At 42.1% G+C, this 17,711-nt stretch overlaps 1 protein-coding gene across 1 annotated transcript in view; it reads left to right on the forward strand.

The window, feature by feature from the left end:
- Positions 1-4,130: 4,130 nt before the first annotated feature.
- Positions 4,131-17,711, forward strand: part of LOC146020069 (uncharacterized) — a 215,845-nt gene continuing 202,264 nt past the window's right edge. The window contains exon 1 of the mRNA XM_083152870.1: positions 4,131-6,421. Coding sequence (XP_083008996.1) covers positions 4,758-6,421 — 1,664 coding nt within the window. The 5' untranslated portion in view covers positions 4,131-4,757. The remainder of the gene's footprint in view (positions 6,422-17,711) is intronic.

A 17,711-nucleotide genomic window follows, 5' to 3' on the forward strand; every position in this document is an offset into this window, starting at 1 on the left:
CTCTCTCTCTCTCTCTCTCTCTCTCTCTCTCTCTCTCTCTCTCTCTCTCTCTCTATTTTTTTATTTAATTGATCCACCCCCAGACTCAGAGTTCCTGGACCTATTTTTCCAGAAAAATAGTACCGTGTATGACCAACGTTGGATAAGGTGGACAGTGACTACGGAGTAGATCTGTTAGTTAGAGACAGGGTCATGTGTAATTGTTACTGGTCTGCGGTTATCCTGACAAAATCACAAACCAGTAACCATTACACATGAAATGTTCATGGCCCTGTCACTAACTAGCATTTATTTCAAGCTACAGTAAATGACAAAGATGCTTATGTACAAAGTAAGATAATCTCTCAGATCACATAACATGTTATCTTTAGAAGTACAGTATATGCGTATATCAGATCCATATGTTGAAAAACACTTCTAAGAAAGCTGTGAATGACTGAAATATTCTTTGCAAAGCGCTGCACAATACTGTATGTGTACTCTATAAATAAATACTAATAAATAAGTAAACTGTACTCAGTCTCCCCCCTCCCAGTATCTCTGAATAAAAAACTTCATGCAGACCTTGACATCCCACATGGCCCAAAAACAGTGTTTTTTTTGTGACACAATTTTAGAAAAATAACTATGGGAAAAAAAAACAACATATATACATATATATAAAACATTTTGACAAATAAAGAACTAGTACTATACATAAACAAGTGTGGCTTTATTAGGGATGTCTGTCGGAACCCTTTTCTACTTTGTTTTTAGTTTGCCCTTTTAAAGGTAAAATGAAGAAAATACCCCAAAATTCTGACACAATCTATCATCTGCACAGTGGCAAGAAGGAACGATAATATGACGAGTTGTCAATCATTGTGTCTGAAAATATTAAATTCTTTATATTCTAGATTTTTTTTTAAATCTAAGGAAATGCTTTGAACACATAGGGGTGTATTCAATATGGCTGGCGTGGGGATTAAACGTCAGGGATCGCCAAAAACAAGCCAAGCGATCCTTGCTGTTTAACCCCCACGCTGGCCGCTCACCATATTCAACGCGGCGGGGAACAGACATCGAATACTCCCCCAAACAGCAAGGCTCGTGGCTAATAAAGGGAGCCCGCTGCTTTTAGCCACGATCCTCCCTGTTTTAGCGGCCGCATACGCCATTTCCCCCTTGCTCCAAAAACCTAGCGAGGGGGAAACGGTGTGTGCAGGGGGTCAGTTGAATACTGACCGTGCAAGCTGTGACAGCGAGCACCCTCACTGTCACAGCTTGCAGAGAGCATTGAATACACCCCATAGAGTTAAATAAAGTTGATTGGGCCTCATTTAGGTTCAGTCACAATTTTGCTTAAAAAACAAAACCGTGACTGCGTTCTCTAACATGCTGAGGCCGTCCAACACAGGACAAGGCCACTCAGCATGTTCAGTCCCTCCAAATCCCATTTCTACGGTAGCATCCTGCCGGCGAAGCTTAGGTGCTAAGGCAAATGCATCTAGTATGGCTGTGGCTGTGTCTGCGCTGACCGGACCGCACCCTCCCAATGCTACATTTCCGCCTCCTACTGTCACTCATTCTGCGGTTGAGAGAGGGATCTGTGAAGACAGCGATTGGAGGTAGGAGCAGATATGGACTGGGGGTAGGGAGTTTGTGGGTTAAAACTGTCACAGCTTAAAGTGAAAGTAAAAACTGTCACAGTGAACGTACACTGCATAGGCCATCATTATGACAGGCTAGACTAGTATATTCATAAAAGTCCAGTGATTGATGACGTTTGTGCACGATCCATGATTTTGTAATGCATACCAACACTATGGCCCTTATTCAGATCTGATCGCAGTACAAATTTGTTCTCAAAATGGGCAAAACCATGTGCACTGCAGGTGGGGCAGATGTAACATGTATAGAGAGAGTTAGATTTGTGTGAGTTATTTTGTTTCTGTGCAGGGTAAATACTGGCTGCATTATTTTTACACTGCAATTTAGATTTAAGTTACAACACACCCCACCAAAATTTAACTACTCTCTGTTACATCTGCCCCACCTGCACTGCACATGGTTTTGCCCATTTTCAGAACAAATTTGTACTGCGATCAGATCTGAATAAGGGCCTATATGCTTACTGCACACCCACTAACCCCACACTTGCTTTGATGTCCCCACCCTCTGGATGCTCAAATAACAATACCCAATACACACTGGCATAAGCATTGTGCCGGGATGCATTGTGCTTACCGCCTTCCACTGGTTCTGCAGTGTTAGGGTGATAAACTGGAGAGTGATGCAGTGTAACACATCATTCCAAGCCAGGACTACTGTACCATACCAATCAGAAACCAGCCTATTATATTAAACAGTTGCAATAAAATATTATGGCCTTGTTACCTATAATGACCACAGTGGCACTGGATAACTAGTAATCAGCAGAATGAAAAGCAAATAAAAGAAGTAACAGATTGTTAATAGGAAAAGCAGTTTTCTCTACCTTCCTAAGCCTCAAAAAATTATTTTAACTACAGTCACACAAATTTTCTCCCATGGGGTAACAGTCCTCCAACTGAAGAGAAGCAGGAGCTCCTGTACATCTTGTGATCTGGATCCATACTGTACTAGTAGTGATCTGCCAGATCAGATTCAGATAACTATCAAAGGGAAGTGCGTAATGGAGCTCATCCTTTGCGGGGCTCACAAGATATTGGCTGCTAGTGCTACCGGGTATGGGTCATTGCCTCGACCACAGGAGGTCGACTTGACTTAGGTCGACACATAAAAGATGTCGACGTGGCTAAGATCGGCAGGGTTGGAAGGTCGACACAAGCATTCGATCGACAATGGCTAGGTCGACAGTCAAAACGTCAACATTAGTTTCTCACTGTTTTTTTTGTCCTGAATGCCGACATGGTTGACATGGGCACCGACAAAGTGTACCACTTTCTTTGCATAGCAAGCGCGCAGGCACGGCGCCTCAATACGCTCAGCACGCTATTCTATTCTCCCTCCACGCCCTAGTAGGGCATGAAATACCACCTGTCGGCACATGTCGGCTCATAATAAACATGAAAAACTCAGTCAACCTTTTGACTGTTGACATTTCTATTGCACAAATACCATCACCTCATTTTGGGGCTCTCTGTTACGGCAGTTAATGCAAGATAGGGCGAAGTGTCCCAGGAGGCTGCACAGGACATTTACCATGGTGAGAATCTAATATAAATTGTTCTTAGTATTTGTAAAAAAAAAAAATTGCTCATAGAAAGGGTATCATGTATCCAATTTAAGAAGTATTTCGAAAAGGATAATGGTCTCAATCATTTTAAAGAAATGCTGAGCTGTTTATATTCAAAAACCCTAATATGGGTTAATATGCTTTGTGTACAAAGCATGTAGTACCGAATAATGCCTACTAATCACCATAAACACCCTCTGTGCACTCTATTTGTGTCTACCCTACCGATGATGCCATCAAAGCTGACATTTTACATGTGATACATTTTGCAAATGTAAAGAACAGGTAAAGAAGAGTCATATAAAGGACAGCTTACGATGAGTGCAGCACTATGTCCAACATAAAAGTATAAAGCAGCATCTATCCCACTGCTAATCTATACATATCACTTAAGTACTGTATACAGTATGAGAGCCCTAATGGATCATAGTAGAACATACAATTTAGTCTAGAGCACTTACTTTGAAGATGCAGGAAACCTACATAGCAACAATAATATATACCAGCAGCTAATTACAATGAGCTTACCTCTATGGAGGCACAGAACAAGCAGTGTCTATATCTGTTACAGTACTGGTCCCTTATATGGATTTTAGAAGCAATCAACCAAGCATTGCTATCGTTTATGTTTATTTCCTAAGGTCTACAATCATACATTGAAACCTATGAAACAATCTTGTCCGTGCACAGTGTTGTTATACAATTGCTGCAATGCAAGTACTGTATCTGCCATAAATATGTGTCATAAGCATTCAGGTCTTTTCTGGGATTTGTTTGTTGTCAGAACAGATTTTTGTTCATTATTTGCAAATAAATATTGGATAGGAGCCCAGCCCCTTCTCCTCCTTTGTACCCCCTGCAGATACTGACTGTGTTCACGGTGCACTTACTGTCTCATTCGCCGTGAGAGCAGGCGACGCAAGTGACCTGTGCTAGGCAGCAGGTAAGGGTGTCTCTCCCAGACACATACTGTAATGTAGGTGGGCGAGTCTCTTAGTGCATCGGGCGGAGCTTACTCGGTGCCTCCTGTAGAGCTCAGCTGGATCTACATACGCCTCTTTCTCGATTTAAAGTTGATGCTGCTGTTCAGGGAACTGGCCTGTCTGCAACAGGCGAGGGTGGAAGAGCCCGACTCCAGCTTCATCGCGCACCTCTCTGCTGAGTGTGGCTATGCTGCAATGCACACCTGACTTTAAGCATCGGTGGATAAGCTGGAGCTCTACAGATTCTGCCAGTCCGTTATCTGGTGCCACTTGTCGGTAATGTCACCTCTCGTTATCCGCCGCCGCTGGCAGCTTCTGTATTACAACCTGCTGGGAGATCTGTTCCATGTCAAGAGGCTTTGCTCCTGGAGGTGGGGGGACAGGAGGCGCTGAAAGTCAGTGAAGATTCCTTCACACCCTGACATCTGGGCACTATAGTCTGTGTATTTGTCTGACTTAGCCCAACATTTCCCTTCTCCTGGGGCTGTTTCCTGTAGCGGCTCCATGCACGATTTCGGCTGAAACCATGTCTGTTGGTCTGGGGTTGGCGATCCGCGATGGCCCTGTGGTGGCCAGGTCCTGCCCTGCTCTCCACTAAGGCTCCTCGGAAACTTGTGTTCCTGTTCACCTTGTCCCTGTCCGTCACTTATCTCTTCTACAGCTTGCTCAGCTGCTACAGCTCATTGCAGTTTCCTTTGCAGGACGCCGGGATCTATTTGCAGCCAGACTCCGGGGTCAGCCCGGTGGATGCAATTAGAGCCGCTTCTCTGAAGCCTGACACCAGCAATCGAGATATAATCAGCCCAGAGGTGGGGTACTCTCCGCTCCCCTCTCATAAAAGACCAGAAAGAAAGACTAACAGCACCCAATCTGGTACCAGAAGCTTGGATTCCTATTTCCAGCACAGAGTTGTCAGCAGCACTAAGGAAAAAGACTGGGGCACCGCTTTAAACGGTGATCTAGAACCCTGGTCACCAGGAGATATAACTGCCCCAGTGTCACCTTCTGCACTGGTGGAATCCAGCAATTCTGAGCCCTCTTCCCCACATACCAGCAGCGCTGATAGTGCTCTGCTGCCGCCGTCCCCGGAGTTGGCTTCTACAAGTTTCAGCAGGATCAGGAATTCAGGCAACAGCGTTCCCCAGCCTACTGCAAGGACCAGCGCCCTGCTCCCATTGTCCTCAAACCGGTCCCGACCCGAAGACAGCGCTCTTGTCCATACCAAGTACCAGCAATTCAGCACCTCGGACAGCGCACAGACCACCATCCGCAGCCTGGAAGGTTTTACAGCGCTCAGATTCAATCAGGAGGACGGCGCTGAGCTTCCGTCAGCCGCTGCAAGTATAAGCACCGAGGACAGCGCTTCCAGCCGCTTAACAACCCGGAGAATCAGCACCGCCAACAGCTATCCTGCCCGTTCTGCTGCTGTCTATTCCAGCACCAAGAGGTTCAGCACCACGGACAGCGCTCCTCTACTTCCTAGTGCCCAGAGATTCAGCACATTGGACAGTTCCCCATTAAGTTCTATTGGCCAGAGGTTCAGCACCGCGGACAGCGGTCATATACCTTTCTCTGCCCAGCTACTGAGCACTTCTGACAGGGCACCTAGCCTGAGTGTTCCCCGCTATACAAACCCTCCTATTTCTCCCCCACTCCAGGCATCAGGAAACGAGAATAAAGAGTTTCCCTACACGGATGGTCAACCTTCCAGCAGCGCCACGGCAAGCACCACTAACCCCAGCGTGGCTCCCAGATGGAACGATGACAGCGCATCGCTTTCAGTTCCACTCCATAAAGAAAACTACGAGGCAGACAAGAGTAGAGATCCTATAAAATCGCATACTGTGATATCAGCGTCTAGTGCAGAGGAAAGTGACAGACCCTCGGATTTTATAAGCAATGACATGCACACATCCATCTCTACATGGGACAGCAGTCCTTTGGCTGCCACTGAAATGATCCCAGAGTCTCACACTGGGTTTTTGGAGAGAGAACCTCAGGAATCTAGTACTACAGAGGAAGAGTTCAATCGCAGAATATCCGTCAATAGCACTGCTGAGTATGGAGACAAGAAACTACCCCAAGCTATTATTATTGGGGTGAAAAAAGGGGGGACCCGTGCTTTGCTGGAAGCTCTAAGAGCCCACCCCGATGTCAGGGCAGTTGGGGTAGAGCCTCACTTCTTTGATAGGAACTATGAGAAGGGGCTGGAGTGGTACCGGTAAGTTCCTTACTATCCCAGACCATATCTCTGGTTTAATGTCTCCAGTTGTTTATTTATTGGAAAACCAAGGAGTTTAAATACAAACAAACAATAACTCAACTATTGTAATATAAATATGTGACAGGAAAATTGATACACGTTACAATAATATAGTATGATGGTGATTTATGGTTAATGAAGCCTCTATATTGCTTTGTTTTGTAAATGTATTAGGGCAATTAAAAGCAGGGGTACAGTTATTTGTGAAGAGTATAGATAAAAGTTTCGGCTGCTGCTTGGTTTCTGTCATTCCAGATGTGCGTTCAGAATGAGCAAATTGGCAGAAATGATAATATATCAGTGCACTTGTGGGTGTACTGTTGTATTAGTTTCATTATCAGTATTGCTATTGTATAATATGGTGCCCTTTTCTACAACTTGATCTACTGTAAACTATTCTTAGGCATAATATACTAATTCAAATATGAATCAATGACTTCTAAGCCACATCCTGGAACCTAGAGTGTTAATACTTCCAGCTCTGAGTAAAAGAGGCTGTGTGTCTGCTGAATTCTATTGCACTGTATCTCCTTAGTGACATTATTTGTCCAGGCACATTGGCATGCAATTTGTCTGAACATATTTACTCCGTTGCAATATATTGTGAACTGGGAACATTTCTTGGTGGTGGCGTTTTATGGTGCGTGAGTGCCAGATGTTCTTGTGATATTTATCCAATCTGGCATACCGAGTCAGACAAGTTATGCTACTGTACAACATAGTATTTTGCCAATAGAAAATATAAGGCATAGGAATTAGGATTAGAAAGAATAGGTGTCTTGCATGTATTTGTGCAAAATACACAAAAAACTCATATTGTATATTAAGCAATGTTAAAAGAGTCCATTTTTTTTTGAATCATGTAGTTACCCTAATTTTCCATTACAAATTTCTCATATATATATATATATATATATATATATATATATATATATATATATATATATATATATATACTGTATGTCTTATCTATGGTTCCTGTGTGTACATGTATGCCATAACTGCACTTCATTCATAAAATGACTTGGATACATTACAGGAACAAAAAAAATATTGTTCTTTCGATGGTCCTGTTAATAAAAAGATACATAAATTCAACTGTTTTAATGATAAGCAAATTCATCATAAAACACAAAAATTGCACGCAAATAAACTTTGCACATTGCAGCAGAAAAAGGGACAGCAGTGATATATGTATCCCATGGTAGAACTGCAAGTTGTGTTTTGCTCAAATTAGTTCTGATATGCACTGCGGGTATATGTTATGTCTGCACTGAAAATATAGTACATTAATAAGTTATTACTTTAGCTTGACCTACTTCAGCACTGACTTCTCCCATATCTTGACACAATGGACATCTGTCTGGGATGTCTACTACTGTAATCTGTAATATACAATACAGAGATCGCTCTTGTTACAATAAAATATATATTTTAGATTCCATGTGCACATTACACAACTTTATGACTTATTCCCATACGGCCTTTGACTCCCCTTTTGTCCTCTGCTTCTCTCTCTCCGTGCCTCAAAAAACTTGTATCAAACTTCCATTTAGTTATTCTTGTTGTTATATTTGATTTCTAAAGTGCCAACTGTTGTGAAATGCAGTATATATGATGATTATCATTCTGGTACTAGATACGCTTCCATTAAACTACAGAGGTGCTAGCCAAGGACCTTCTCTATAAGGCTTATAACCCTATAATAGTACATAGTGCATATTGGGAGGACATTTCCCATGCATTTCAGAACGCCTCTGGGTCACTCTATTGATGAACACTGTAAAGTACCTTTCAAAAATACTAATTGGTTGACAACAGATAATACTGGCTAATCATCAGCTACAGCAGTGGTTCCCAAACTTTTTGGAATCATGGCGCCCATGAGTATCAGAATGTTTTTTAACGGCACCCATAGGGCAAAGGTTTCTCATTAAGAAAATCAGAAAAAAATATTAAATTGAGTGAATTGTTTTTATATCTCATCCTTAGGGTCAGTTATGTGGTAATGGGCAGGATTCACTTCTCTTTGTCCACATAAATAATTTGTATTGGTCATGCATCACCAATCCAGGGCACCCCTGCAGGTCCTTCAAGGCACCCTGAGGTGCCACGGCACACAGTTTGGGAACCACCGAGCTACAGTATATGTATCAATTGTATATATTAATATATATCGGGGGTTATTCTGGTTGATTCACAAGGCAATTTTTTTTTGCAAAAACATCCATTCGCATGCAGACCATCGAAAGATGTGGTGCGTGCACGCCTATAAAAGTGACTTTTAAGTCACTTACATATGTGTGCACGCAGGCACGGATATGGGCGAGCAGCTGGCACCTGGTGATGTCAGCTGCCCGCCCCACACACCCGCGTCACTGCCTCATTACCATGAGAACGCCCATGAAAAACTGGGCATTCCGATATGGTAATAGGGCAGCCTGGCGCCCCCAGCCCATCTCCGCCCCCCCGCACGCCGTCATGGGTGCGTGCCCCCGGGGAACCGAAAGTTCGTCATGGGTGCACGCACTTTATGTCTGCACATGCGCAGAAACGCACCTGCGCATGCACAGAAACGCGCCTGCGTATGTGCAGACACGCACCATCGGTCCTCCGTGCGAATGCACAGAGGACCGAATGGATTTGAATAACCCCCATTATCTCTTGTCAAGCAATGATAGCGTTTTTATATTCTGTAGAAGCAAGTTCCAAGATCTGTCTACCTGCTGTGTCAACTTATTATTCAGCTGTACGGGGCCTTTTACTATCTGTAAAATAGGTCTTGAAAATGTTTGGCATAACCAATATGGTAGTGTTTATCTAAATTGAGTTTCTGGTTGGCAGCATTTTGATTGTGTCTCGGCCATTTATCAGGAGAAAAAAATGGACCAAAGCTTTTTGCTAGGCTATTTCTGAAGGTGCAAGTGTTCCAATGCATTTAGCTATGAGATATTTATACAGTTCCAACTTGACCAGAGAGACACAGTAATGCATCTTCGGAAAGGGCCTGCGAAAAGCCCGAGGGAGATTTATCTCTTTCAGCCGGCTTAGAGGAAGCAGGATGTGTATCGTACAAACACTCTTGTAATTTTTTCATTACAAACAGCATGGCTAGGTAACCCTCTGTAGTCCAACTACGTAGGAACTACATCTCCCAGCGGAACTGATGTAACAGAATAGTTGACTGAGCATAGCAGGAGTTATAAAGCAAACCGAATTTCAAAGATTGCCTACCTGACTTGCAATGTTCTTAATATACAGTAGGACCTAACGATGGAGTGGCAGGTAGGAAAAATCTGAATTATGCCCATTTATAGACCTTATCATTTTGCTTGAGATTGAAAATTGGCTTACAATAATTTGGCATTTAGAGAAAAAAGACTCTTTTCATATTTGAATATGTATCCTGGATACAGAAATGTGATTTACTGTAGTTCTATTGTCTTGATCACTTTTTATTCTTAAGAACATTCCTTGCAAACAACAGACAGCAATATATTGTTGGTGCCTTTGGAGCTGAAAGTGTTCTGAAAAGGAGAGGAAGGAATCCAAGGCAACTCATGCCTAGCGATAGTTCTAATGAAAGTAATATTATTATGCTACTATATTTAGTATGCAAAAACACCATTTACCTGGGTGGAGATAAGTGGCTGTCATGCAGAGATTGTATGGGCTCTATTAAGCTCGCTTGATTGCTGAACTTTAAGGTTAGTGAAATTTCATTAGTGCTATCAATCTTCCTTATACAGTAATACAAAACACTTGTAGAGTTTGTAATTATGCTATGAGATCATCACAGAAGGGCTGGGGTGCAATAACTACTGTGCAGGGCGTCTCTATACAGTATTAGAAGACTGGACAATAATACAAGATGTATTGCTCTTTGCTCTGTTACATATGTAGTGTAATGTACAGTACCACTACCATAAATCCTTATACGTGTACTACAATGATGAGGATTGTGACCTCTTCCCTGTATTTGCACCTGTCTTTATCCATTTACTTGTGTTTAAATAAGCATAGTGTGTAGCTGGATTTCTGCAACATCTCTTACGGTTGTTCTAAAGAAAGTAAAGAATGACATTTATGTCTGTAATGTAAAGTTGATGTTTGTAACTTTGGGAAATATCCACACTGCAGTCGTATCCATTGCAGGTGTATCCTTTCTTAGCAAATAGTCCCTCTTGGCGCATTAGGTTCTTTGTGTCTCAGGTGTACCAGGGTCCTTCTATTACAAAACGTGCCTCTCATTCATATAAATAAAAGAACAAGGGGTGACAGAACTACATTGCTAGCTTACACTCATCAATTTGATGCATCGTATTTGTAAATCTGTGAGTGATCGAGTCTGAATCTGCATAAATAAGATCCGTTATAGGGGGTGGTTGTTTTCATTGGTGCTGAATTTTGTTGTGATCCATCTATGACTTTGTATGTGTGTAAAACCAATTCCTTTGGTATTAAACTCACAGCCCATTAAAGATGGCACCCCTCTCATTCATCTTCAGCGCTCGCCGGAATGTCCCTGTGGGCAGAGAGGGACTCCAGCTGACTGGGATGCGCAAGCGTCTCACATGCACACGTGTCCCAGTCACTCGGCGGTTGGGATCGGAAGCCCTGCCTGTCTCCACTTCAGGGAGATGGGCAGGGATGGGGTGGGGGGTGCGGGAAGGCAGCGGCAACCACCGGGGAATGGCAGGGAGGCAGCCGGGTCCGACAGGGAGTGCCATCGGAAAGAGGTGCATGAGTGCCTCATACGCATGCGCCCCCTTTCTGGTGGCTGGCGATTCTATCTGAATGATGGGGGCTCCATCTTTATGTCTGGTATAACGCATATGTTATTTTGCGGTATCTGTGATGTGAATAAGATGAAAAATGTGTATTAAAAATACGCTACACTACTCCTCTTGGAAAGTCCCATACACACTAGGTGATATTGGAAAGGGATTTCTGAGTGATATTTTGGACAATATCGCCTAGTGTGTACACTCCCTGTCATTAACGATGCACACTCCTGTGCATTGTTAATGACCCCCTCCCTTGTCCAAGCATGTCCGGATGAGGGAGGTCATCATAAACGATGGCCATGCTGCAGCTGCATCGTTGCACCCCCCGGCCGGCCCTCTGCCATCAATAACCACGGAGCAGGCATCGGCAAGTGTGTATGCACTCTCCAATGCCTGCCCATCGGCTGTTGTTGTGTATGGGCCTTTAGTCATGCCATACATCTCATTCCACATTGCATATGGACAACCAGTAAGTGATAACACGGTACTTGTTTAGTTTCACGGTGGCAGCATGGCCGCGTGCTACTTTCGGGTCTGTTCCCCCATGCTGCGCTCGCCACACTATCTAAAATCAACTCCATGCCAACGTGGATAGTGGGGGTATGAACTATCCACGTTGGAATGGAGTTTCTTTTAGAAAGTGTGGCGAGCACAACCCGGAAGTACCGAAACTAAACAAGTACCGATAACACATTTGTAGCTTGTTTGAGCTGTTATTATTTTATCTAATTTAGTTCCTTAAAAAATAATCATTAAACCCCATTATATGGGCCGTGCAGGCTGCATCTGGTTTTGTGTCCTAACCCCTTCTATGCAATCATACAAGACTCAATAGATGTTTCATTAAACAATTTGCAGTAATAGGTGAGCAATTATCAGCACTTCAGCAACGTGAAGTACAATTCCTGTTTCCCTTCATATGTGATAGAGAAAAGTTCAAGCTGTACTATCAACTGCTCACGTACAGTGAAGCTTTGTGTCTGCATTCTGACACTCATTTATTTATTACCAGTTATATATATATATAGCACACGCATATTCCACAGTGCTTTACATAACATAGTAGAGGTTAAAAAAAGAAGTGCATTCATCAAGTTCAATTTTTTTTACAAGTCTCACTAAAGTGTGTGGTCTAGCTGTGATGTCCCCCTGCGAAATAATTTACTTGTTATAGCCTTGAGCTAAATAATGATTATGGTTTTTACCCCTGGATGCTTTTTTCCAATAAATGTTTGTCCAACCTTATTTGAAATGCATTTAATGTGACTGCACATACTATGTCCTCCGGAATGAGTTCCGTACCCTTACTGCCCTAACTGTAAAGAAGCCTTTCCTTCTAATGATACAGAGTCTATTTCCCTCCAGTCTAAGCGCATGCCCACGACTCTTAGTCTCTGCCCTCAAAGCCGAGACGGTACCTGATCATTCTTTACATTGCCCCCTGATGTAATTGTACATGCTAAGCATGTCTCCTCTGAAAGGCCTCTTTTCTTGTGTAAGTATTCTTGGTTTGGTTCATCTTTCATCATACATAAGGTTAACAACTCCATACTTTTTATTAGTTTGCTTGCAATTACAGAGAATAGTTGAACAGTCACATCAGTCCCTGCCCCAGTGGAGCTTACAATCTATATTCCCTACCACATGTACACACACAGACATTCTAGGGTTAATTTTGTTGGAGTCAATTAACCTACCAGTATATTTTTGGATTGTGGGAGGAAACCGGAGTACACGGAGTAAACCCACGCAAGTACGGGGAGAACATACAAACTCCCACAGTTAAGGACATGATGGGAATATAACCCATGACCTCAGTTATGTGAGGCTGTGATACTTACCATTACACCGTCCATGCTGCCCATTTGTAGATAATGTTTTATATTATAGGTTTATGATGTATCCCTTTTAGAAATATGCTGTAGGCCTTTGCATACATACAGTACTTAATGATAAATAGATGTGCACAAGGATTTTATATACAGTACTGCACATTAGTTCTTACTTGTGCAAGAGCATCATTCACAGTGTTGCAGCTACAGTACCAACCTTAATCAGCGGATAATGAAAGATTGCGAACAGTCATTACAGTAAATGGTTGTTACATTTTACAAAGAATAAGACCACTTATAATCTAAATAATTGATAAGTTTAACAGTAATCAATGTATGGTGCCCAGAAATATGGAGTGAAGCAGTTTTAAGGAAGACACCACCTCTGTATGTGATACTATTCACATAATAAACAGATCAGATATACTGGGCTCAATTCAGGATGTTTTTTATGTAAAAAAATCATTAACGAGTGATTTCCGCATTTTTAAGATAATGCAATTACCTTATCTGTTAATATTCTGCTTCCTGAGTGTCGCGGCTTGCTGCACCCACGGTGACCCGTCACAGAGAGAGTAGGGATCAATCCATCGATCTCTCTTTTAACATTGTATGCTATTCAGCATGCACAAGAACGCTAAGATTCCAGATAAAAGTTTAGGTACTTGTGTATTATAGCGGTGCCCATCGCATACCATAAGGCATGCGATGGCATGCGATATGACGCGATATCGCGCGATATTGTACAATGTCATACAATTTTAAAATAGAAAGTGTGGCGAGCGCAGCAAGCCACCGAGCCCGAAGCGTGGCGAGCGCAGCGAGCCCCGCGAGGGGACGCCGATACCTTCACAGGTATCGGCGTCCCCTCACGGGCTTCACAGGTATCCGCGTCCCCTCGCGGGGCTCGCCACACTTCGGGCTCGGTGGCTTGCTGCGCTTGCCACACTTTTTATTCTCAACTCCACGCCGACGTGTATAGTGGGGGTATGAAAAGGTCGGAGGACGCGTACCGCCGCCCCTCGCCACGCTTCGGGTTCACGTTTATAGTGGGGGGGGGGGTGTGGCGTGGGGTGCATTTAACATTGTAAGCATCCATTTGGGTGCTTAAAAGCACCCTTTAGGGTGCTTATACGATGTTTCATTGCATAGGGGGCAAAAATCTCGTTGCATCGCATGCCATCGGGTGCATGGCATGCGATGCGATTCGATAAAAACATTGCGCGATGTACATCGGGGGCGCCGCTATAATACACAAGTACCAAAGTTTACTTAATATAACGCCATTTCTGGATGGGTATCGATCATTGGATCAACACCAACTAGGTCATTAAGCATTAGGTTGACATGCATGATGTTTCTCTAGATCTACAGTGATGCTGATATTTCTCTAGATACAGTGATGCTGATGTTCCTCTAGATACAATTCTGCTGATGTTTCTATAGATACAGAACTGTTTATGTTTCTTTGTATACAGTCCTGCTGATGTTTTTTCTAGATACAATATTGCAGCTGATTCTCTACATACAGTGCAGCTGATGTTTCTCTGTATACAGTCCTGTTGATGTTTCTCTAGATATAGTTCTGCTGATGTTACTATAGATACAGTCCTGCTGATGTTACTATAGATACAGTCCTGCTGATGTTACTATAGATACAGTCCTGCTGATGTTAAACTCGATACAGTACTGCTGATCTTACTTTACAGTCCTGCTGATGTTTCTCTAAATACGGTCCTGCTGATGTTTCTCTAGGTGCATTCCTTCCGGTGATTCTCTAGATACAGTCCTGTTTATATTTCTCTACATACAGTCCTACTGATGATTCTCTAAATACCGTCCCACTGGTGTTTCTCTAGATTCAGTCCTGCTGATGATTCTCTAGATATAGTTCTGCTGATACAGTTCTATAGATACAGTCCTACTGATGTTAAACTCGATACAGTACTTCTCATCTTACTCTTGATGCAGTCTATATACAGTCCAGATGGTGTTTCTCTACATACAGTCATGATGATGTTTCTCTACATACAGTCCTGCTGATATTTCTCTAAATACAGTCCTGCTGAGGATTCTCTAGATTGTGTCCTGCTGATGAATCCCTAGATACAGTCCTGCTGATGTTTCTCTAGATATAGTTCTGCTGATACAGTTCTATAGATACAGTCCTACTGATGTTAAACTCGATATAGTACTTCTCATCTTACTCTTGATGCAGTCTATATACAGTCCTGCTGATGGTTCTCTAAATACGGTTCTGCTGATGTTTCTCTAGGTGCATTCCTGCTGATGATTCTCTAGATACAGTCCTGCTTATATTTCTCTACATACAGTCCTACTGATGATTCTCTAAATACCGTCCCACTGGTGTTTCTCTAGATTCAGTCCTGCTGATGATTCTCTAGATATAGTTCTGCTGATACAGTTCTATAGATACAGTCCTACTGATGTTAAACTCGATACAGTACTTCTCATCTTACTCTTGATGCAGTCTATATACAGTCCAGATGGTGTTTCTCTACATACAGTCATGATGGTGTTTCTCTACATACAGTCCTGCTGATATTTCTCTAAATACAGTCCTGCTGAGGATTCTCTAGATTGTGTCCTGCTGATGAATCCCTAGATACAGTCCTGCTGATGTTTCTCTAGATATAGTTCTGCTGATACAGTTCTATAGATACAGTCCTACTGATGTTAAACTCGATATAGTACTTCTCATCTTACTCTTGATGCAGTCTATATACAGTCCTGCTGATGGTTCTCTAAATACGGTTCTGCTGATGTTTCTCTAGGTGCATTCCTGCTGATGATTCTCTAGATACAGTCCTTCTTATATTTCTCTACATACAGTCCTACTGATGATTCTCTAAATACCGTCCCACTGGTGTTTCTCTAGATTCAGTCCTGCTGATGATTCTCTAGATACAGTCCTGATGGTGTTTCTCTACATACAGTCCTGCTGATATTTCTCTAAGTACAGTCCTGCTGAGGATTCTCTAGATTTTTTTCTGCTGATGATTCCCTAGATACAGTCCTGCTCATGTTTCTCTAGATATAGTTCTGCTGATTATATGCACTTATGTAAAACTAGTAAGCCCGCATGAGGCAAATGCTAGTCTGCTACCTTGTGATCGCCTCTGTGTTTGTGCATGTGTGAGTGAGAAAGAGATGTGGTTTCACTCGATGCCAACAGATGGCAGTGTTTTGGAGACACACAAACAGACACTAGACATTTATATAGATGATGAGGTCTTTGATCATACTTTGTTGTTTATCTATTGTGTGCAATAGAAATGAACTAGATCAATTAGAAACTCACACGGAAAAGAACATGTTTCTTCAAGAATAGGAATGATGATTCTGCCAAAGAAAAACCCATCACTCAGCATTTCAGTCCTCAGTTACACAACTGATATAAAAGTGATTTAAATCAAGATTTACTGCACACGAGGGAGATAGTGCAGTGCACTGAGACTTTGTAAGATCCACCTATCCATGTTCAGGTACCCAGTGATTTCCTCAAGTGAATCCCTAGCACTTTATTAGTAAGTACAGTTCTGGCAGAGACATGGGAAATAGAAAACTGAACATTTTTCTGATACCTTGAATCAGCACATTTTTGTGCCTAATATTTTTTCCTAAAAGCTCGAGGATACAGCCAGTCTGTCTTAGTATAAACCATATGTTATCCTGAAATTGAAACAGTATCCTTTGTGTTAATTGCTGTACACATAGTATCAATTGTAATCAGCAGTGCATACAGAATCCTATTGAAGCAACAGTAATAAAGGTTACTTCCATCTGCATGTCTAAAGATATATTGACCACATTGATACATTTGCCCTGAGTCAGACCTGGATTACACCAGTGGACTGTTGAATAATGGTTACATTGGCCCTTGGGAACTAGGTTATGACTCTGTCATGTCAAATTTATGATGTTGATTAAATATGATGTTTAGTAAAGTAGCAATTTCATGGAAAATTAGGTTTGTGTGGTGGTTTATACGAAACAAGTTGTCAAATGCCATTTCTCTTGGATTGTTTGTTCAGGTTGCTTTATCCATAAAAGATACCTGAATAGAGTTTACAGAGTGTTAAGTGGCCACCAAGGTTTCATGTGACCAGAGACACTTTGGTGCACCTTTCTGAGCTCTATCTGCTCTGTAAAATTCCTTATCTCCTTTCCCCCCTTAGTCTTCATAATTAATTTGTAGATATATATATATACTTAGAAATGCACTTAACTTGCCATTTAAAAAACTAATTAGGTTTCTTCTTTAATAAAATGATCATGTGACACTTTTTACTATTTCATAAAATGTTTCATTATGTTGTGTATTTTTTTTCATGATTCAGTGAAGTACTCTGATTTTGGAGAACAAATTGTTCCATCTAAAAATTATGCTGCTTTAATTTGAGCAAAATGTATTGATGTATAAATATCGCTATCCTTTTATAAACGCTACAAAAGAAAAACCAAAACAGTTTTAATAGAATTGGCTGCTGTGTTTTACTGGTGTTATTTTCTTTGGAAAAGGGCAGCATTTTATAGCATGTCTCAAGGGCAGTGGTTCTCAAACTCGGTCCTCAAGGCACCGCCACGACCCAGATTTTATGGATATTT

This window comes from Crinia signifera, chromosome 7, assembly GCF_055691185.1.
Source record: "Crinia signifera chromosome 7, ASM5569118v1, whole genome shotgun sequence".
NCBI lineage: Eukaryota > Metazoa > Chordata > Amphibia > Anura > Myobatrachidae > Crinia > Crinia signifera.